At 40.4% G+C, this 22,834-nt stretch overlaps 1 protein-coding gene across 5 annotated transcripts in view; it reads right to left on the reverse strand.

The window, feature by feature from the left end:
* Positions 1 to 22,834, reverse strand: part of PHACTR2 (phosphatase and actin regulator 2) — a 135,625-nt gene that overhangs the window by 21,401 nt on the left and 91,390 nt on the right. For 3 of the 5 annotated variants that reach the window (XM_035320104.1, XM_035320108.1, XM_035320107.1), the window contains 5 exons: positions 19,923 to 20,003; positions 17,113 to 17,271; positions 6,982 to 7,218; positions 2,790 to 3,336; positions 1,284 to 1,483 (listed from right to left, as the gene is read on the reverse strand). In XM_035320104.1, the coding sequence (XP_035175995.1) occupies positions 1,284 to 1,483; positions 2,790 to 3,336; positions 6,982 to 7,218; positions 17,113 to 17,271; positions 19,923 to 20,003 (1,224 nt within the window). The remainder of the gene's footprint in view (positions 1 to 1,283; positions 1,484 to 2,789; positions 3,337 to 6,981; positions 7,219 to 17,112; positions 17,272 to 19,922; positions 20,004 to 22,834) is intronic. The other 2 variants (XM_035320105.1, XM_035320106.1) reach the window with 2 other exon arrangements.

A 22,834-nucleotide genomic window follows, 5' to 3' on the forward strand; every position in this document is an offset into this window, starting at 1 on the left:
TGAGAACTTGTATTCTAGGCAGGATGCCCCAGGGACTGAAGCAGTCTCTTTACCCATAAAGCAGATACGGTAGGGACAACAAACACACCATTTTGCCTGTTAGCATCAGCCAGCTGTGGAACAACTTCCCTTGTCTTGTTATTCTGACCGAGCAGGCTACCTATGTCCTATGACCGTAGGATTTTATGATGTATGGCAGTTTGTTAAGGTCACAGGCTCCCATTTCACTTCTTATTAAGACACTGCTGCTGTCTGAATCAATGAATTTTTAGTTGCTACCACTTTGGATTGTACTCATACCAAAGGGAGAACTGCAGAAGACTTCAGTGTCTCAAACTATCTGTCACTTCACCTTCTGCTGCACCTGTGTTCATGCTGTTACATGCCTTGCCCTTGGGTCTCCTGCAGGACCTTCCAGAAGCTGCTGAGGACAGTGTCCAGTTAGAGCCAGTCCTCCTGGAGGTGGGTGTGCTCCTCTGTAACCAGCAGCCTGGAATGGTGCATGATGCTGAGCCATTTGGAGGCTCAGCTGTTTCAAGCAGCAGCTGAGAGCTGCCATGAAGCAACCTCTCCAATCACCTGACTCCCACAAGAGCTCTAGTGCAAGTCAGTTCAAAGCCACACTGGTGCTTTAAGGGTAAAAAATCATTAAATGGGCAAGCCCCAGTCAATAAAACTTAGGGCTGATGCCCTAACATGGAGGCCTTGTCCGACACTCTTCTCCTGAACCTGCTCCCACCTCCACTCCCATCCATGCAATGCTTGATCTGGTGCCACCATTGCATGGGTCCCAGCAGTTTTTGATCACAATTGTCTGGGAAGGGAGAAGAAGGACACTAATTTCTCATTTACCACTAGGTAGAACACTACCTAAAACCATTCCATGCAGCAATATCCTCCTCCCTTTACTTTGTACTAACCTGTTAGTCATGGTCATACCATGGTCAGGCCATGGTCAGGCATGGTCACATAATGCAATGTGCAAAGGGTGGACTGCAAATGGTCAGAGAGATGCCTTGCAGTAGCACCACAGACTGATAGGCTTGCTCACAGCTCTGTCCCAAAGTCTTTGCTCTCCTGCAGGCCACAGCTTAATGGGGTCATCTACAACAACTCATTGGGCGTAGGAGTCATGGACTACACGCAACCAGTGAGCTCCAGTTAGCAATCTGGCAACCACAGCAGCTTAGCAGGCTCTCTGAGCCAGCCCAGGACAAGTGTATATTAGATATACCCTAAGATGGCCAATCCTCCCCAGTACCCTCTTCTTGTTAGGGGCTTACTTTCAGCACTAGCATTATCATCATCGTCATCGTCGTCATCATCTGTGTACAGGATCGGCCCGTCAGAGTCCGAGTCGCTGCTGTGGCTCTCTCTGCTGCTTTCACTCTCAGGAGGGGCAGCAGCATCAGAAGCCTCCTCCAGTGGTTCAGAGTGGGTCTGGTCAGGTACCTCCGCTTCTTGGTCATCCTTGGTAGCCAGGCTATGAATTCATAAGCAGACACGGTGCCACATTAACGCAAGCAGTAGAGAACACGAATGGGAGACAGACTGCACAAGCAAGCATGAAAATAAAAGTTCTGCTGCTCAAACTAGCTTCTCTTTCTAAAAATTTATGTATGTAAAATATAAGCAATGAATATACATGTGCAGGGGTATACATATTTATTTATGGGTAAGCATGTTAAGAAGAAAGATGCAAACCGTCTAAAAAGATGAGCTGCAAAGCCTTTGTAAAGAAACATTGCTCATGTTTATTTCTTGTGGGATGGGACCAATAGTACATAAAAGCTAATGAGAGGAGAAAAACAGCTCATGAAGTTGGGGGTGAGAGGAGTCAGTCAGAGAGCAGGCAGGATTGCAAAGCTTCCTCTTCTGGAAGCCTGACTCTATTTACTGCAAATATAGTTTTATTGCTGTTGGGTGCAAAACATTCATTTCTATCACTGATGAATATCGAAATTGGCAACAGAGTGCCCTCTGCCTTGGGAAAATCCTTTGTGTAAACGAAGGGTAGAGCAAAGGGAGAAGCAGTACAGGAATTTAACATTGGCACAGATGTACCAGCAAGACTCCCTCTATTTCAAGGAAATTCCATTGGTCACTGCCATCTAGACTAAAACCTCTTGGATTGTTATGAAAGACACTGGTTCTTGTGGCAGGGAAAAGACAGATTAATAAACCAGTTACTTTTTTGCTGCCAACTATCTTGCCCAAAAAAAATACAATTATGACTTTGCTCTTTACTAGATTTTGTAATATCTAAGACTTAGAAAAGCTATTAGGCAGTAGCAGAACCAAACATTTACTAACCAATGCCTAAAACTGTCATTAAGTCTGCAAGTGAATTCAGCTACTGAATTGAGAGCTTTATCAATGAGATTTTAAATTATATTCATATACATTTTTTTATTATTATTTTTTAAAAGAACACACTTGTAATGCAGCATTTTTTTTTTACTTGCCTTTATGAGAGAGAATTAAAAGTGTTATCTGTGGGTAGCTGAGCTGTTGACTGCAGTGGTCAGTATTCAGCCAAGCAACAATATAGGTTGCACATGTTGAGAAATGCCATCGTGGGGAATCATTAAATATTATGGGTAATTGGCTCAAAGATGCTGGCAAGGGAAAAATTGTGCTGGGATGCCCCTAAGAAATGACTGGTAACAAATTACCAGTCAGCATGCCTACAGTAGTGTCCTTTATGAAAAGATAACACTAGAAATGTGGGTTTCTGTAGGCTTTGCCACTTACCCATGACAGCAATGACTTACCAATGACCATCTCACCTTTTTGGGTTTTCTCCACTAGCATCTGGACCGCCGTCTTGGGCTGTACTGCTCGGGCTGTCATCTGTGCCTTGCTCAGCCTGAAGAGGTTTAGTATCTGATGCAGGGACGGATGGCCTGGCCACCGAGCCCTCTGGTGCGTCTTGGGCATCTGAGGAGACAGCAGGCTGACCGGCTGCCCCAGGAAAAGGAGGTGGAGGTGGAGGAGGAGCCGTGGTGGGAGGAGGGGGGACAACCAGCTTGCTCCGTTGGTCTACGTCCTCTGTTTCACAAATTACTATGGAAGGCTGCTCAGGCTCAGATTTTTCTGCCTTCGCTTCCAACCTGTTGGCTGTGGCACCTGAGGGGGAAGAAGCTGCCCCATCTGGTGCTGTTCGTTGGGCTGACTGCTTCCCAGCTTTTTTCTTGCCCCTGGGAGTCCCTGATGTGCCCGATTTGCTGGAAGTCTCCTTAGAGGATTTGGAATGAGATGATGTGGACGAAGGAGATGGTGATGAAGAAGACTTGGAGACTGGTGTTTTTTTAGCATGTGAGGAACTAGAACTAGCTAAAATAAGAGAAGAAAAAGCATTTTACAGTCTTGCAACTATACATTTTTTGCACCTTTCTGCATGAATTGCCTTGTATGCTGATACTTCAAAAAATGAAAAAACTACACTTGATACTTCTATAATTCTCCATCTATATGCTTGAGATGAGTAAAGGTTGGAATTCACAACTCAGCTTTAGAGATGGGAAAACTGAAATGAATAGTTGTCAGAGATCAGTGGAGGGGATCAACCTTAGATATAGGTGAGATTTTGATCCTAGCATTCTGCATCAGCCCATTAGAAGTTGCCTGGACATCATCCACTACTTTTTCCCAAAATGTTTCTTGCCCTAATTAAAAATAATAATAATAATAATAAATGCTACTGGACTGAGAAAATTGTCTGACCTTTTCTATTATGTGATTTTTATGGTCTGAGCAGTAGAAGAACAGTATGGTTTTCCTTACACCTTTCAATGAACATCAGGACCATTGAGGGCATCAGTTAATTCCCTTTCACAATGTTCTTGCAAGTGGTGTGCTCCTAGTTAATGGCAAGCAGCAGAGGGGCAGTAAAATGAGATATACTTTTGAGTCCTGAGGGGTATGTCCATAAAACAGAGCTGGAAACCACTGATCTACAGAAGAGGCACTGAAGGCCTTCTGTGTATACTGGAGCTCTTTGTCTTGACAGTGACCAACTCAGGTAGCCTTGAAAATGTGGTGACACAAGATTTTGACACTAGCTGCACAAGCTGGCCAGCAATATTGCTGTCTGCTGTTGTGATACTATATTGAAGCACATATGGTTGCACCTTGGCTACAGTCAGTGCCCAGGTTTGCAAGAGTTCAGCTAGCAAGGTATGCCCACATGCATCCCAGCCCCGTTTCTGATCACTGCGTTGATGCACACATCATCCAGACTGGGAGTTTCGGAATTCTGACTTGCATTTTAAAAGCAATAAAACTGACAACTGCCTTAAAATACAGTCCTCTTCATCAAAATGCATCCAACTCAAACACTTCTGCTGCAGTAAAAATGCATTAACCTTAAGAGCACAAATGAAAGCATGATGAAGCTACACAGCAGCCTTGAAGCTAAGCTTGCTGAGTAAAACAGAAAGCTGTAATAAAAATCTGCTGAAAGGCCTACTTTACTTATAAGCATTTAAATAAAAACAAAACCCCAGCATATTAGGATAGAATCAAAATACAGATACTGGCCATAATAAGCTCACAATACAAAAATAGCTTTCACAGTGTGACTGCTCTTAGTTTCAAAGAAGATGGAAAATAATTCAAAAGACACATTATACCGTTCTCTCCTGCAGCAGAATGTTATGGTTTATAAACATTTATAGAGCCGTGTGGCTTTCAGTACATCTGGAAAAATTTGCAGGAACTCATGGCTTCAGGCATATCACTGCCCCTCTTTGTGCCGTGAGGTACCTGTACGGGGCACGGCGCGGGATCTACTGATACTGTAGCCATCAGCCACACCGACTTCACTTATCAGCAAAGCAAAAGGAAACAAAGAAATGGTACAGGCGGCAATTCCTAATTGCATTGGAAATAAATGGTAGCTCCAACCTGTATATTATTTAGCAGAAACCTCAGTGAGTAAGTAGATGGTACTAACAAAGGGCTCTGGTTCTGATCCAGCAAAGCACTTAAACACAGGCCCCAGCCAACGAAACCAGTTATGTGCTTAAACTTAAGAACTCCAGCACAATACAAATATACAGCTGCACTATAATTATCACTGGGAAAACGTCAAAAGATGTTTCCATTGAATGAAACCTTACATTATTCTCAGAACCCTCCTGGACTTGCAATCAGATACAAAAACTTGAAAGAATTCTCCCAGAGAAATTCACCCCCACACACTTTCACTCAGGTCAGAAGTGCTATTGCTATTGTTGCTTTAAGCTGGGCTGACAACTTTCTGCCAAGCCTCTTTTTCAGTAGAAAATTTGATTTTTGATTAAACACAGAATTTTCATGACCATTATTTGCCTTTTGGCACAAGTACATGCTTATGTTCATGTCCCCTTTCTCCCAGCTATATTGTTTCAGTTTGGAAACCTTCTGAGTAACCTCAGTTTCTCAAATCCTGTTCTCCTTCATGGGACTAGATCACTGGCTGCATCATGTGTTCACTTTCATGGGGATCTGATAAACCTCTTGTATTAAAACTACTCCTGATGAGTTCTCTTTATTAAGCATTGCCCCTATTTAAAATGAAAACAATGTACCTAATGCTGAAAGAAATTACTAGTAGAAAATGTACTATTTTATACAATTTTATATATGTTATAGCCGTATGGTCTCAGGTATTGCATGAAATTTCAGCAAGGCTACTAAAAGACAAATCTGGAATTTGAATGTGTTTTAATTTAAGAACTGAGATACCTGAGAGCTTGTTACCAACCACTTGCCTAAGCACTTCTCTGTCTGATGGGTTGTTCTGCTTCTGAAAGGTCTGCTGTTATTAGGTTCTTTCACCTGGGAGGAACTGAGTTTTCCAGCTGCAAGTGAAATACAAGGAGCAAGTTCTGGGTTTTCAAAATGTTTATTCTTGTGGTCTATTGATGTAGTAGGGACAGTTAATACCAAGTTAATGGATATTTTATGGCAAAGTTATTACTGTAACTTTAGCAGTCTTGCAGTGTTTTCAAACAATCCTCTTCTGTGTGCTTCAAACACAAAACTTGCCAAAATGTACAAGTTATGAAGAAGTATACTTGGAGAGAAAACTGGAGTGACTGAAGGGCTTTGAAAGACTGAAAGAGGATCGAAAATACAAGGTTTGTGTAAGTTGGCCAATGCACGTATATATACAGTCCATTCATCATAATACTGCTTGCACTCAAATCATTTTTGAATGTTTTCATTTTCGTTGTTGTCTAAACTACAACCACTCAAACTCCAGATCAGTACCTTGGAACAGCTACCTATAATCTACCATCTTTGCAGAATTTTGGTTAAAAAGTGCAGTGATCAAAACATCTATTACGTGCCTGGTGACTGATATTTTCCATTCTTGGTGCATATTTAGAATCACAAGAAGCTGTCAGCAAGCTCAGGGAAGTCTGTCTATTTCTAAGGATTTATAATTCTTTATAATTCTTTTTATTATTATTATTATTATTATTTTTCTCAGTTAAAACAACCACTACTCATCAGTCTTTAAAGATGTCTTTATGGTTTTATCCTTTACCTCTTTGACATCTTCTCATCTGGTCACAGTAATTGGAACAGTTGTTACTTCCAGCAGAAAGTTACAGTAAAACCAAAATAGATTTACTTTGGGGCAACTCAGATGTATTTGGTTTCAGAAGTCACCTTTTTCCCTGCTGATTCTTTGGCAGTTCTCTGGGTTGTTTTATTACCAACACTTACATGTCACCTGGGAATTCAGTATAGTCTCTGTTGTGCTTGGTTTTGTGCATACATTTGTTAGACAGCGAAGTGATTCATCTGATGTCTGGGGCGTTTGCAGACAGCAGAACCAGAGCTCAGTGGGAAGCTAGCTAAAAACATCAGAGGCATGCTCTTTAGTAGCACTGCTATTTACAAAAGCAGAAGTTCTCACCAGACAAAGTCAAGCACCCCCATGCACATGCACCCAACTGCAACAGGCACGGCCTGTGCAGTACTCACCAGCTTCCCGATTTGCACTGTGACTTGTTGGCTTTGGAGGTGGGAGAGGAGGCTGCTTAGCAGGAGCCTTTCCCTTTTTTTTAGCATGAGATGCTTCGTTACTCTTATGGCTGGTGGTGGTGGAAGCAGCAATAGCATTTTTTGGTGGTAGCGGAGCTTTTTTAGATTTAGGCTTAGACTTGGGTAGTGGTGGAGCATGGGATGCCGGTATTTCCGGGCAGTGATCAGTAGTGCTCTCTATGGATAAGAAAGTGAATAGAAGCCAACTGACACAAACATACGCCACATACATTTAATAGCAAGCTTGACAATGACTACTTTTTGCTGCTTGAGCTCTTGGGAATCAGCAGAGACTTCTTCATCTTCAGAATGAAGAAAGAACTTCAGAAAAAAAAAATGCCATCTGTCTCCACTCAAGTCCTTCTCATTGAAGACTTGCCTGGCTCTTCTCTTATTCTCACCTATTCTAGATCTCCAAGAATCCTCCTTAACTCTCAACATCCCCAACTAGACTGTTGGCTGCAAATGAAGCACGGGAAATGCCATTTACTCCTCTAACAAATTCCCTTAGATTCTTTCCAGTCCTCTTGAGATCAACAGGCTATAAAACCCAGATTCATGTGAATCTGAATGTGAACAGGGCCATTCCCTCAGCCACAGGTTCAAATATGGATATGCAGCTGAAATTTTCCCCTGTAGTAGCAACCCATTCTCCTAAGCTGCAGTGTACTTGCTCAGAGAAACAGCAACTTTATTTTGGGTATCTTCCCCAGGGTATTTCTACTCTTCAGAAAGCGATGAAGCTAAATTAAAATAGGATGTCATTTGCCATGGGAATGCTCTTCTCTCCTGCGTGCTCTCCGAGTACTGTCACAAGACTGCAGTTTTAAGAATTGTCAGTTACTTAGCCTATGGAAATCCCGACTTTATCTACATCAGGTAGTCCAGTAGGAATGGCTCTGCAGGGTGAAAACAGGTAACATTTAGGACCCTTTAACCCTAAGTGAGATTTTACTTTGGGCTAGCTTCAGCCTAGTTCTGTAGACCGCATGCCCAGATGTGGTGGGAGCACCACCAGTTCCTGAATGCAACTTTGGTTTTAGTTTCATTCAAAGGGAACCTGGATTGTGTGCTCTGAAAACCAAAGAATGGTAAACGGGGATGATCTGGAAATTCACTTTGAAACTGCACTCCTAGCGCTGATGTAGATGAGCCATTTAGAGTTAGCACAAAAATTTGCAATATTATCTCTAGAGTTGTTAGGCCGTAGCTGGTAGTCAGATGGGAATCTTTATTTATTCCATCTCACCAACTCTGTGCCCATTTGGGCTCAAGATAGCCTTTCCAAGCCTTTCAGAAAAAGGATTTTATAAAACCAAGAGCATACCGTCAAAATCATATAGGCTTTACTTGCATGTTAGTATAAATTACAAAGGTCAGGGAACAAAGATATCAAAAGTACTTCCAACAATCCAATTTTTTTTTAATCACCCAAGAGGAAATCAATTCACTTATTGAAGTATGTTCCTACAAAAGCCTTACTCTTACACACATTAAGTGGCCATTCCTGGATCTTCTGCCCATTCCCCACCCTCTTCCTTCCTCTGTGAAAGATTCCCAAGAGATAAGCAGCATCTTTTCATTAGTAAATGAAAAACAAAATTTGTGTTGGACAATGACGACATTTTTTATCTGAGAAACAAAGCCTTTTCAAACTCTAGTTTAAGGCTTGTTAATACAAACCTAATGCATCACCTGCAGATATTAAGAGCAACATGCACACGTATCCCTTTAACAACCAAAGGAATTAAGACTAACAGTCCAGTGTCTTCCTCCTTTATTTCCGTCCCATATAATCACATGATAGACTAATATGTTTTTGCTGATGTTGTAAAAGAACCATTGTTTTAAAGCTAGCAAGCAGATTCTTCCGAGCACAGATCCTTTTATGACCTCTTTGTATTCCTACCTCTTTCTTCTGGACCAGAGAAAGACTTTGGAAGAAGAAAAAAACATGTTTGTTACAATTTTCTTTCCTCTTTTATAGCAAACAGCATCTCCTTGTGAAACCCTACTTAACTTCATTCAAAGTTGAAAAACTGATTTAATTCTGAAAAAGCAGGACATTTTAAAATTTTAGTTCCGTTATAGTAACATAGTAAGAGAAGATAAAATTTTGAAGGGCATGATGATCAGAAGTAATTTCAAGTGTAAACCATTCCTTGATATACCTTTTCCTTATGAGTCCAGCATGTTAAAACTTTATTTACTAACAAGAAACAACTGCAAATTTGTGTATTTATACATTGCCACTGTGTTCGGCTTCCAGTCATATTAATACAAAAAATCTTTAAAAGAGAAAAATAACCTATTAAAAATAATTACTCCATTCACCATATTCTAAGGAAATGCAGTGCAATTATTTAGAATCTTAGTCGATTAACATTCAACTATGTAAGTGATTAAATGTGTCACAGAATTTATCTTATGTATTAGCAAAAAAAAGTACAAAATACAAGGCTAAATCTTTACTTAGTTGCAAGTAAGAATATCTTAATGACACCCAACCAATAATTTTCAGTTCTGTAGAAAAATAACTAAAACCTATAAATGAAAAACAAAATTAGAACAGTTCATTCAAAACAAAGTCCCTGCTTTCAGACTTCAGTTGTGATTAAAACTGGCCATTTATATATTGATTTTAACTTAAATACCTCACCATTGCTGGGATATCATCTCTTTATCTAGGACAGTTCTTTCCATACTGTTATGTACATCGTACCAAAGTCTGGCAGACTCTTTTTGCACAGCAGAATCCTATTTGCTCAGATAGTTACAGCTCCCTTTGAATCTTGACTGCACCTTGATTACGTATATGCCCTTTTCTTGGCCTTGACCAGTGAGTCGTCTCGTATCCATGAGGAAAGCCATGGCGAAGACAATTGCTCTTCCCATTGCTTTTACCATGTCATATTATCATATTATCTTTGTCTTTACTAACTTTGTTAGCTTCACTTTTTATCTCATCAGATACAAGCCCAATGGCCCTCAAAGTCAGTCCAATCCTGCCCAAACTGTTGTTTCTCACTTACTTCTGAGACACTGATTCCCAGTTCCCATCTGACCAGCCCATTACACTAGCTTTTGCTGCCAACAAGCCGTGTGTTGAAGCAGACAATATTTCATTGATTTTCCTTTGCTGCGCTCAGGTTTGGAAGGCTCTCCTTGTCAACATTCACAAATATACCTATCAACTATCGTCCCCTACATTACACTCTTTTATGATGCCAAAGCCGACAATTTTTAAGCTGCTGGCATTGTGCTTGTTCTCCTGGTGTAGTCTCCTCTTGTGTTTCGGTCTCTCACTGAAAAAAAGAGAGGACACCACTCTCTTCTACTGCAGGTCCACTGGGACATTTCTGTGTTTTTCTGTATTTATGTAAGAAACCATAAAATAAATACCTGGTCTATGTGTGAGTAGTACAAGTAATACAAACAGCTAATAATGAAACACTGGCACACTCTTGAACAGCAGCAGGAACGGTCTGATGTCTGTAAATGGATAAAGATAAAATTACACTGTAATTGTACATCCCTAGCACGACTCAGCTTGACTATGGGCCCTTGGTCTTCAAGCCTGTTCTTTCTCATCTCAGTTGTGACTGCCAAATCAAGTGGCTAGCTGAATCAGCTCAGTTCATCTATTTGTTCAAGCCCATCCCCAAGGTATCTCAGTACCAGCTGCGATGTATTTTTATTGCTGTTTCTTTTCCTAATTTACAGATCTGTTCATCAAAAACTGGATTTTTAACAAAAGGTCTCCAAATGACCATCTGATAGGAGTATCTTTTATTCACTTCTGCCTTCATCAAGACATCTGCTGTAAAAGCAATCTCCCCATAAATTATTTTTAGTAGGAAAGCAAAGCAAATGTTAATCTCTCATTAAGCATTTGGATCAATAATATGTTTATGCTTGGAACAAATTTTTCAAAGGGCAGATTTTCAAGAAAGCTTACTTTGAGATCAGATTTTCTTGTTCCCAGAAATTGTGATTGAGACCAGGCTTTTAAGAATGCTGTTTTCTCATATAAACACCTACATGATGGCCAGGGTTACAAAATACTCAGTGTACAGCAGCTCTTGTAGAAACCCTTCAAGTCTCAAAGATTTTCAGAGATTCCAACATGCCCTATTCACTGGAAAATCAAATTACTTGTATCGGAAGCTCAGTGTGGGACCATTTGTAAACTGTGGGCCAAATGGTGGTTCTGAAGAACTGTGTCAATCCTTGACATAGTCTCAGAAACCATATACAACCAGGTTGTATAATACATGTATGTTTTCTTTACTTTTGTGAGTTTCTAAGGAATTGAAGGTCCATGCTTTTTTACCCCAGGATTTTGTCATACAGTACTGATGCTTTTGTTTTTACACATGGAGCAGTGATACGAAGATAGCTCACGGAGAACCAATACTGCTGCAATACAAGCAAGTAATCTATATCAACTGCAAAGCACCCTTCTCCTGGAAGATGAGCTTCCTCAGTGGAGTAACACTACATAAAATTGAAGTTGGAAATAACATATGATTTGTTGCCTTTTGCAGAATAAATTCCTGTAAAGAGAAACTCAGTAAGTTTTGAGAATCGAGAGTTTCCAGTCTACGCAGAGACCTGTGTTGTGATTAATCAAAACCCAGGAAGCTGTCATTCAGAAACGTGGGACGACAGACAACACAAGGTGTCTTTTGTCTCATTTTTGGACTCACTGACTGTGCTGACGCAGGTGGTCAACTCATTCAGGCGCTTTCATAAACTTCAGATTTAACCAGCTCCATTTTTTATTGCTGCTATTGCTACTAAAATTCTGCTTGAGAAAACACCCATTTTAATTGTTAGAAAGCCTCTCTTAATTTCCAGTCTAAATGTATTTCAAGCCACTGCTTATTCCTTTCTACTTGTGCCAGCATTGTCCTTCAGCCATGCTCTCTCCTGGCTGTATACCAACTTGTCACAGTCATTGAATGCGCTCAGACTAAGGCTCTGTTTCGCTAGGTTGAACAAGAACAGCTGTCTCATGACGCTCTTAGCAGCCCTATCTACGTTAATTCCAGTTTTGAATTCATCCTTCCTGAAGACAGATGAGCAGATCTGTACATCTGCAGACTTCTAGATCTTGCTTACTGTACAATGTCAACAGCACCCTGTGCATGAGGCCTTGTAACAGAGACAGCAGAGAAATCAGAAGGGGAAGGGAGAAAGGGCCAGGTGTAACATCTGACCTAAAGTAACCATGTTCAAATATTTCTCATTGGTTCCAAGATAAAAAGGAAACACAAAAAAACAACCCAAACCCACTGACTATCATTTTACACTGCTAACTGTCCAACTGTGGTGTAAAAAGTAAGCTATTAAATCAAGACAGAATATCTAAAACATCTTCACTTTTAACTGCATGGTTTAATATTTTCTTAGTCTACAGGAGACTTGGAAAGTGAACAGGCATGTTGGTTTCTACATTCCCTTATACTTTTTGTATAGATATTTTCTAACAATTCAGTGGCTAGTCTTCTGAAATCCTGTCTACAATCCCATTCCTGGAGCCAAATTAGGATATATTTTCTACAAATTAAAAAAAATAACAACAAAAATGGAAGCTTTAGAGATTAGGAGCTTTCCCCTGCCACTCAACGTACGTGGATGAAAGCCTGCACCTCTCACGTCAGCCTACTGGCATGAGATAGCCTGGCTGACGTAGCGAACGGTCTCTGCCCAAACAGAGCTTTATCTAGAGTAGCTTTCCTTTTAAGAAGACTTGGATTCAGCCTCATTTACATATTCAGGTGATGAATAGAAGATATACTATTCTTAGAAGAACTGTTTTTAGCCAGCAAACAACTCAGATGGACTGAGACCTACAAGAAGATTCTTTGGAGCCCAGAAAAAAAAAAAAAAAAAAAAGCTTTTATGTATTGTGCTCATAGATGACTCGATATACAGAGCTCAGGGTTGTAGGAAGCCAACAAGACACAGAAGGGGGAGAACAGTCTGCCTTGTCTCTGACAGTGAGTGGTTTGGAGAACTGGCCTGTTGAGAGGCTCCTGTGTAAGACCCTGGAAGACGAAATAAAGCAAAGACCTCTGAGAAAAGGAACCTAGTAAATTTGAGTTTGAAGAACGTTCCCTTGTACACAAACCAGAGTGCTGGTCAGCAAGTATGTATACTTGTAAGACCAGAGCTTGTGATTCCCTTTTTCATTTATCCATCAGAAAAATAAAAGATTAAATTTAAAGGTTAAGAGTTAAGAGACAGCTGATAAAGTGTAGGGGAAAGAACCTCTGAACCCAACATACTATGACCTGAACGTTTGCTAGCTCTCAAGATGAGTTAGCCAGTGGGGGAAAAGCATTATACACATGGATCCTATGAATTTATTTGGAAACAGGACGACAAATTGTTTCCTTCACTGAAACACATGAGAAAACCTAAGAGGATCTCAGGTCTGCTATAAATGGTATAGGAACATTTCAGAAGCTTATGCTTCATGTCACCCACAACACCCACAGCACCCACAAAGGAGCTCTGGCTTCCTGCAGTGCAGTTATTTATCAGAGTTCTATCACACATACCTGGCTGATGGTATGCAAAATGAAACTTCTTCTGACTTTTTTCCAGGCCATATCTTACAAATGGTTACTGAACCTTTCACTTCTTCAACCCCAAGGTAACAATGAAATGTGAAATTATCTACCAGAATTTTGAATATATATGTAGCTTCCCATGATAATAAAAAATAATAAAAAAAAATTACAAACAGAACTCAGATACAAACTCAGTGTTCTCTGATATGTCTGAATGCCAGAGACATCCTGGGAGGATAAGAAGGAGAAAAGGTGCTCTGACACAGTACCAGGAGGTTTTAAAACGTGCAGCAAGCATGCTGTATCATATGCTATGTCCCTATACCTACAATAGCTACAATTTTGACATCTAATCTACTGATGTTGCTTTTGCTGTTCTCCACCACCGTTGTAGGGCACAGGAGGCAGAAAGCCTCCTTGGATCCCATATGCGATGCCTATACCTCACTGTGAACCTGGAGCACTGGGGTCTGCAGGGTCTATTGCAGACAAGTGCCACAGGTCAGGAGCCCTGGCATGACGGCACGGTCCAATCTGCTGGCCAGACAACCAGCATGTACTTTGGCACGCTGCCTGCACACTTGCTGCTCTGCATCCCTTCCAGGGTGCTCACGGAGAATGGCTACAATTTAACTTTGTGTTTTCTGCAAAAGACAAAAGATGCTAGGCACTTTTAGTCAAAACAGAAAAAAAATAAAAAATCAGAATTCGAGATGGTGCATGTATAATGTGAATAAATGATCTTGAAAAAAAGATCCAGGCTCTGGTTTCTCCTCTGCAAAGTTTTATCACTCAATTACCTGTTTTTGTAAAACTGTCACCAGCTTCTTATTATCCTGCCATAAAGGAGAGATTTCCTTTTAAACATCCCACTCAGATGACTGACATATCATTACTACAAACAGTAATAGTTACACTATGAAATTTCCAAAGGGATTTTTTCCCCAAATATGAAAGGCACCTGCAAGCTGACAAGCGGCAGAGGGGTGCAAGGTTTGTAGAGTTGTCTGGCAGCACAGGGAGCAGCTTTTGGTCTTTCTCTTTACTTCCTTCTGCTTAATTCATTTCTACACAGTGTGGCTGAGCCTATCGTTTGCCCTGTTGACACAGCGTTTCTGTGCCTCACGCTGAAACAGCTTTTTTTCTGTAACTTAACTTAACCCCTAACATATTCCCCATTCTTTTATGCGTTGCTGCCAACTCTCATCACTTGATCTCCATGCGTTTCACCCTTTTTAAACTTCCAGTGCCAGCAGTTATCATCTTTATATTGGAAGTTCATTTTCACGACCCACGTGAGCTAGAGAGCAAGTAAAGACCACCACCATTTTATAGAGGAGTTTTAAAATAACCTCATAGCTTTCGGGGGCTGAGATGCATTTTTAGGAACATTTTGATGTGGCAGGAGTTTGAACTACAGCACAGTGAGCTACTAAACAGCAGGAATTAATCCTGTCTTCAGGTCTTATAAACATGCAAAGTGTATATAACTTCCTTTAAGATTTACGCACAAGAGTTCATGACTCTAAAAAGCCTAACATCAGCCTCTGTAAAGACGAACTAGAACCCTTTTTTGTGGCAGCCTGGCTAGTGTTCATTCCACCTAACTCGGTTCTTCTGACAGAGGACTGTGATGTGAAACAGTAGCATGCTTTATGGTCTGAGCAGAATACACCACCCTAGGTATTCCTGCTGCAGCTCTGGTTTTGATGCTCTGTGAGCATCAGCAAGGCACCACATCAGCAGGTTATTTCTCACTCTGCCAGTGGCTGTAGGTGCAATGCATGCTTATGGCACTTGCTATAAAAAAGCACCGAGGATTAATTTGCTAGGTGAGATTACTCTGTGGTCCTTACTCTTGCATTGAATTCAACAGACTGGCTCACCTTCTTGCTTAATGTAACATGAGGGGACTGGAGTGATAGTTATATATTCTTTGGCACCAAGCCTATTCCTGTACAGCAATCATTTCAAATTTCTTTAAGGCTAGCGCAATATATAGCATGTGCAGAGTGTAATAATGTGTTTGAAAGAGATACTGAACTTTCCCCTTTTCATTACAGTTCTACATTCTGCAGAGTCAGCTAGATGGGATCTCAGAAATGGGATCTCAGAAATGTGTATTTCTCAAAAAAAAAAAAAAAAAAAAGGCAGCACCTTAGGAAAACTTCCAAAACCTGACAGTTCCAGAAGGCTGTATTTAGGGATGCATAAAATAATAAGTGATCTGATCTAACCCCCAAGTTAACCCGAACCATTTTAAAGGAGTTTTCCATGGATTTTGCAACTTTTTTTTCCTGACCCAATACACATCTGGTTCTAGTTGGCATCAAAAGATAGATGTATTTAAATGTCATGAAAAAAGCTAATCATGTATTTCTGGCTTGTTGGGAGACAGGAAGTACTAGAAATCTCATAAGAAAGGCAGTTCTGCTTGGATATCCAGCCACTTTTTACACAGTTAAGTGATTTACATAGTTCAGAGAAGAACTCAAATTGTTGTTAGCTGAACTGGCCCTCTCAACCTCCAGAGGCTCATTCATCACTAGGTAGAGGTTACTAGAAAACACTGGAAAGACTGCTCAGTCTAACAGCCAGCCATGAAGTTCTTGCTCTTTTGTATCCTTGCTCTTTTCTGTAGAAAAATCCAATAAATGGAACAGCATTTAAGAATGCCTTTTTTTTTTTTTTTTCGGTTAGGGAAAATAACTGGTCCGGTATTCAATATGCTAGAGAATGAAGTTTATAAGCAGTCCAAACCTTTGTGATTCCACCTTAGTGTTTACCTTTTCTTTATTCAGTCAAGCTCCTTTACCAAGGTGTAAATCTGAATAAATCTGAATAAAGGTAACAAAATTAATATGGATCTTGGGATTTAGTGCATAATGAATATTAGCAGTATTATGTGTGTTTTATTTATAAAAAATCCTAGGGTCATAAAGTACATTTTCCATAAATGACCTAGGTACATTTTGCAGTAGCAATGTATTCCCTTGAATACTTCTGAGGAACTTGGAATACAAGTGTTTAGGATGTAACGAAAACCACTGGGAATGAGCTGCTGATGTTACTTTCAAAATGACACATGGTTTTTAAGTAGCTTAAACACATTTGAACATTTAAGCCACAAGCCACTTCTGCAATGATATTGCAAGGTGATGCATATGCACTTAGTGTCTTTCACAAAAGGAAAACCTGAACCAGAGCTTGCCCTTAGCTTCAATGAAATAATCACAGGGAATTTAGAAATCAAACATCTCTGCATGTATTTTCATGCTCAGACCATGCTTCTCTTTATTACCTTACTATAGCCACAGTAAAAAGCATGCCTACCAGTGATGAAATACTGATGTTCAACAAGTCTATCTTCTCGGCAGGTTCTGCTGGCATCCTTGTTGCAGAACAGAACTCACAGCATGTTAGTGTTAATGGAAGAACACGTTCATATTTTAAGTACGTGAAAAACAGTTTGATAAATGTGTTCATTTACCTTTTTGATCTTCTTGTTTTCCTTCCAATGCAGAAGCTTTTTCTGACAAAGTACCATTATCTCCACTGGCTTTCACTATGTTTTCTTCCTGAATGGTTTCTTCACCAATGGCTATGGTGTGTCCATTTGAAGTTTCAAAATTTACTGTTACATCACCATCTGAAATGAAAATTAAAAAGCCATTGTCTAAATTAACTGCTTGCTTAGCACCCATTGACAACACACAACGTCTCTCTGCTTTCAAGTTTCCATGGAAGCAAAGCAGAAAGATTTACTGAAATGTAAAACAGGCTGTAACTATGCTCTGAAAAGTAACTAAGGACCCCTGTAGGCTGCCAGGTCTTTGGGTGGATACTTCTGCTGGAGCGGGCCTACTTTCAGGTCTATCTTCATGACTCCATCTTGGGATGTGAACTCACTACACATTAGCATCCCATACTCTTCCTCCCCACATCATGGCTTACACGGTTAAGAAATGTGTGTGTGTAACACAATGTAGCTGCACTGTGCTTCCATAGGTCCCAAATCTGGACAGTTATGGGGTAGAGTTGCAGGACTACTATGGTGCATCCAAGTAGGTGAATCAGGCAGGAATTCTCAGAATATGTGTGCCCAGTTAATGAATGTGACTTTATTATTAATGATAATAAGTAAATATCCAATCTTAAGAACCAAGATAAGGTCCTCCTGTATCATATCACATACTGTTATTGAATTTTGCAAGCCCAATTCTTTCCAAGCTCTGAAGATATATTTTCTCAGCTGTATTTTCTTCTTCCTCATGAAAAAAAAATTCTTCCTCGTCCTTATTTCTGTCTATATTCCTGAAAACTGCCACGTACTCTCGCTGGCTCACAGCCTTCTCTATTCCCTGATTTCTGTTCTCTACGCATTTTAAAATCTCTGCTGATTTTCTTCTCTGGTCATTTCTCATATTTGTTATCTTTATGTTGCTCACACCTCACCTGCAGTTCACAAAGATGATTGCCTTCCTCCTATAAGGCGCTCTTGCCATCCATTCAAAAATTATGCAACTTTACCTGGCACCTCTTCTGGTTCCTCCTGTTGTTTCTTCATTAATCATGGTTCTTCTCCTCTTCTTCATTATTGTATGCTGTCAGACTTGGATTTTGGCAGTTTCCTCATTTCAATACAATTATGCAGATTTTCTCTTACTCCCTTAGGCTGCTCAGTGGGTTAAGCTGATGGTTTCATTTTCACCTACACACTAACTTTAACTTGATGTGTACAAACAATGTGTAAAAACTAAGTTCTGCCTTCTTAACCTATTCTCATTCCCCATAGCTGCTATTTGCACAAGGCTTCCTTCTTACCTGACTGCAACAATCACTGTCAACTTTTTCCTTCCAGATGTTCATAAATCCACTCTGACCTTTCTGCCTCCGCTTGTAACACTCCCACTTTATTCACGTTCTGCAAACACCTCATCTGCACCCTTGACACTTTCCACCTCCTTCTTCTTCATCCCTTGTGAAATTGTCACTTCTTCACATTTCTTATCTCTTACATTTCAATACTACGTGTCATTTCTTCATCTAGCTTTCATCTCTGTAGTTATTCCTTCCAACTAGCTTCACTGCCCAGTTGCTATCTGTTCCGTATCTCTGTTTTGCTCCTTAAAGATTATCATTTTCATCACACATGAAGCACAATGTGATGAAGGCAGCACAGACTGGACTGATGGCCTGCTTAAGAGGGGAGGAAGGGGTGAAATTTGTTCACCATTACATCCTTCTCTCACTTTGTTCTGAGCCAAGAGGACTACACAGCCTCTGTACAGGATACAAAGTGCCATCCCCTTTTAAGAGTGGAATAGCAGGTCAAGGACACTAATGACCAAGTAACAGATTTCATTAAGTGTCCCAACAGTCTAAATGCAATTTGCAACCATCAGTCAATAAAGTCACGCAACTGCCCAGAAAGCATGTAGCAAAAAATACACATTCACAGATAGACAAACAGAGGTATGGAGAGTTTACATTTCTTGTTCTGAGTCAAAGACAGTGGCAGAGACAAGAGAAGAATCCAGCAATGCTGGATGTCATAGTCTTGTAATTAGACAAACACTGTAAATACTAATATGTCACATGTCAACAAACAAACCCTTTACTTCCAAATATCAATGTGCACAATTCTTCAGCTGAGACAGTAATACAATTTCTAGCTGAAACCTGTTTTTGAAAACATGGAGTTCATAGAATTCTTGGTAAAATGATAAACGCTTCAGTTTTAAGCTACTGATAATTATTTCAATCAATTGTATTTTAATTACATCTAGGTTTATAGAAGCTCAAGAATATTAGAAAGAATACCACTAGGAGCATTTCAGAAACATAATCAGACATAGCGCATAGGTATTGACCATAGCTTACTCATGCTTTTCCAAGCACAAACCCTGGTTACCAGTTATTAAACTCAATTTGTTTTGCAACAAGTGGTGTCTTCCTCACAAACTCTTGTTTGTGCCATCCATGAATATGGTCTGTGTTTTAGTGGTGGGATCTGTATGATCCCAGCACTGGTACTTTTTGATATGTCAAATATCTGTTTACAGGGAGCATCAAAATTCTTGAGGCTATGACCAGAACTCAGATGGTATATCCTGGCAGGATTAGTTACAGAACGTATTTCTCTTGACTCCAACTTTAATTATTCCACTGGCTCAAATTACCTTTCACACTTTTCAGCTTCCACATATACCTATTTATACTACATGGAAACAATGCAATAGGGGTTTTACCATCTATTTTTAGCACTTAGGAGCTAATTTCTAGGTAATGTGTTATCACCTTGCTCGGGCATTTCCTTCAGCACTCCCCTTCTTATCAGCTCCTCTCTGCTTTGTCTTGTCGAAATCTTCCTTTCCAACACTAAAGAAAAAGCACAGTTAAGAACAGATTTATTCCCATACTTGGTGATGCTTGTGAAAATGTAGAAAAAGACTTTTAAGAAACCCTGAGAAATATTGTTTCCTCTGACTCTGCAGGAGAAGTGGCCTGGGTTTTCATGGACACCCTCTGAAAACATTCTTGCACAACTTCAGCCACAGAAGGTGGGAATCACCTCATCCAATGTCTTCAGCTGAGCTAGACTCCATGAGGCTTCCTTTACAGTTAACAGGAAAAGGTACTTCCAGAGTGAAACTCAACTCATCCTAGCACAGATATTCAATATGTAAAAGCACCTCTTTCTCACTGACTAGGGTGATTAGGTCAGACAAAGATACCTTAATCTGTTTTTGTAGATGTTTTGAGTTGGGAGAAACTACTCAGAACAAGCAATAATCTCAGTCAAGTCACAAAGCTGCTCACAAAGTAGCCTTTGTGATATACAAGCTGTTTTAAATGAAAAACAAAACAAAACAAAAAATCTTATACAGAAGTTAAAAAGTTCTGTTCAAAAATTGAATAAGTTTCTCATCCAGGCTGGTTGGCTGTCATGGAAAAAAATGCAGCATCCTGTTTTTAGGTTAAAAAAAAAGCATACAACACACACAAAAAAGACTGTGACATCAAACATTTTAATTATGTTTATTTCCCATGAGAAAATGTTAAATAGTTTTATAGGGAAAAGCATTTACAGATGGCAAAATAGAGTAATTCCCCACTCCACCCCATCCCCAAACCAATATGATTTTGGTCGGTGATCTGGGAAGCCACTTCAATGATTTATAGAACCATGGTGCATGGTCCAGAAAATGTGAACATCACTGTTGTAAAATCTCCTTTTCATTGCTTTGTTAGTAAAAGTTAATCACCCATCCTGATTCTGTTTACACATGGGCATCAAAACCCAAGTAATGTTTGGAGCACAAGCTGGGATGATGCGGCAAAACTTCAGCAGTGCTGGACTTCATCCTATTAATGCTGTGGGATAGGGTGATGTATCTCATCAACTAAGTCAAACACTCTGGTAATCCAATTACTCTCTAGTGCAAGTCTAATTGCTGTATGTAGATTAAATGCTGCAAGAGGTACTGTCCATCTCACTTGAGCTGGTCTAGTTCCAGTGAGCAGTCAAACAGCAAAGTGAGTGCGTCTGTGAGGAAACACAAGAGTCCTCAGAAGTGCCAAAACGTGGGTGAGAAATTTACCCTCCGTGCATAGCAGTTGACAAACACTTCTCCCAGCAGCAGGTAGCTGTGGCTGCTGCCTCGCAACCATGCTGGCTGAGCTCAGACACCTAAAGGAATCGCCGCTCCCAGCTCTCCACTCCTCTTCTCTGCCCAGGAAGGGGATGGTTGAGCAGAACATGAAGCAGATTCTTCACTTCGCAAATTTGCAGCACTGTTTTTATTTTTCACACTTCAAAATGTGGGGATACAGCAACTGCTCCACGTGGGATGCATTTGCCTGCCGAAAAAGAACCAGCTTCTGGAAGAACTGGTGGTAGTAACCATGATGAACATCCTGGTGAAGCTACACACTCCTGTAAGATCAAGAGCTCATGAACAAGAACAATATTGGCTCAAGAACGTATAAGCTGGTTTTAGATCTGTATTTATATAGACTTTGCGCAGTCTGTCTCTTGAAGGTCTAACTTTTGCTGTGTTCAAATAAAACGGAGCCCACGAGCATCACTGCACAGCTGCACAAGCCAACCTACACCAGTGTTGTTCCAGCTCTCCCCCTTGGCTGCCCATGCCCCGGTCCTCCCCAGTGCTGTTAGTGGGACCTGACCCCATAGGTAGCCACCACAACAAGCTGTCCATTAAACCAACGCACCAGGAGTCATCTTCTGCCAGTCTAACTCCCTCAACTGACTCCTGGCACAATTGGTTGAACAAGACTGTGGGCATAAGGCAGGGCACTAGAGAGGTAGGAGGAGCACAGTGCTGCCAACTTAGTTTGGCTTCCTTTATGCCAGAAATTGATCCTAACCATTGCAAGCATCTGCTTGGACTGTACTGCTCACAAAAACCACTGTTGGTGCAAAAGTCAGGGCAGAAAGACATACCCAGGAATGAGGGAGAGCACGGCAGCCTGAATGCAGGTCAGTTGAGACTGCCCTGGGTTCCGTTCCTCAATTAAACAGGAGTTCTTCCAGTTTTTCCCCATAACTTTTTAAGGTATATATCCTGAAACTGCGTGCCACACAAGTTATTGGCACAGCAAACAAAACATAGGAACGTGCCCTCTTCTAGCAAGGACTTTTTCATGTAGGTCAACTCCCAGAAAGACTTCTGGAAAAGACAATGGGGACAACAAAGCCAGATGACTGTGGTCATGCACTGACTGAGGGCTGTAATCATTCCAGAAAGTATGTGTATTTATCAGCAGAGTGCAATTTCCTTTGATATAGACCCCAAGGATGAACTCTTTGTGCACGTACTTTATACCTGTTTTGTCACTGGCAATATAAATGCTCCCTTATTATTATTTCAACTTTGCAAGTATAATTTACTTCCTACCTTTTTTCATCTCTGCTTCCTATTTGCATCTGTTTTACTGGGGACAATGAAATCAGATGCTCTCTCATGCATTTCTTTTTGTGAGATTTAATCCATTACCGGTTGAAAACAATTATGTCCTTTCCCTCAAATTCAATAACATTGGATCTGATCCCCTCATCAATGTTTCTCTCTAGTTTTCAGGGTTATCCCACAGCATTTTTTTTTTTTTAAGTTTTTTTTTTTTTTTTTTAAGTTTTTTTTTTTTAAGTTCTACAACACTGAATTATTAATGGTACCAAACTAAACAAT

Source organism: Oxyura jamaicensis, chromosome 3 (genome assembly GCF_011077185.1).
Source record: "Oxyura jamaicensis isolate SHBP4307 breed ruddy duck chromosome 3, BPBGC_Ojam_1.0, whole genome shotgun sequence".
Taxonomy (NCBI): domain Eukaryota; kingdom Metazoa; phylum Chordata; class Aves; order Anseriformes; family Anatidae; genus Oxyura; species Oxyura jamaicensis.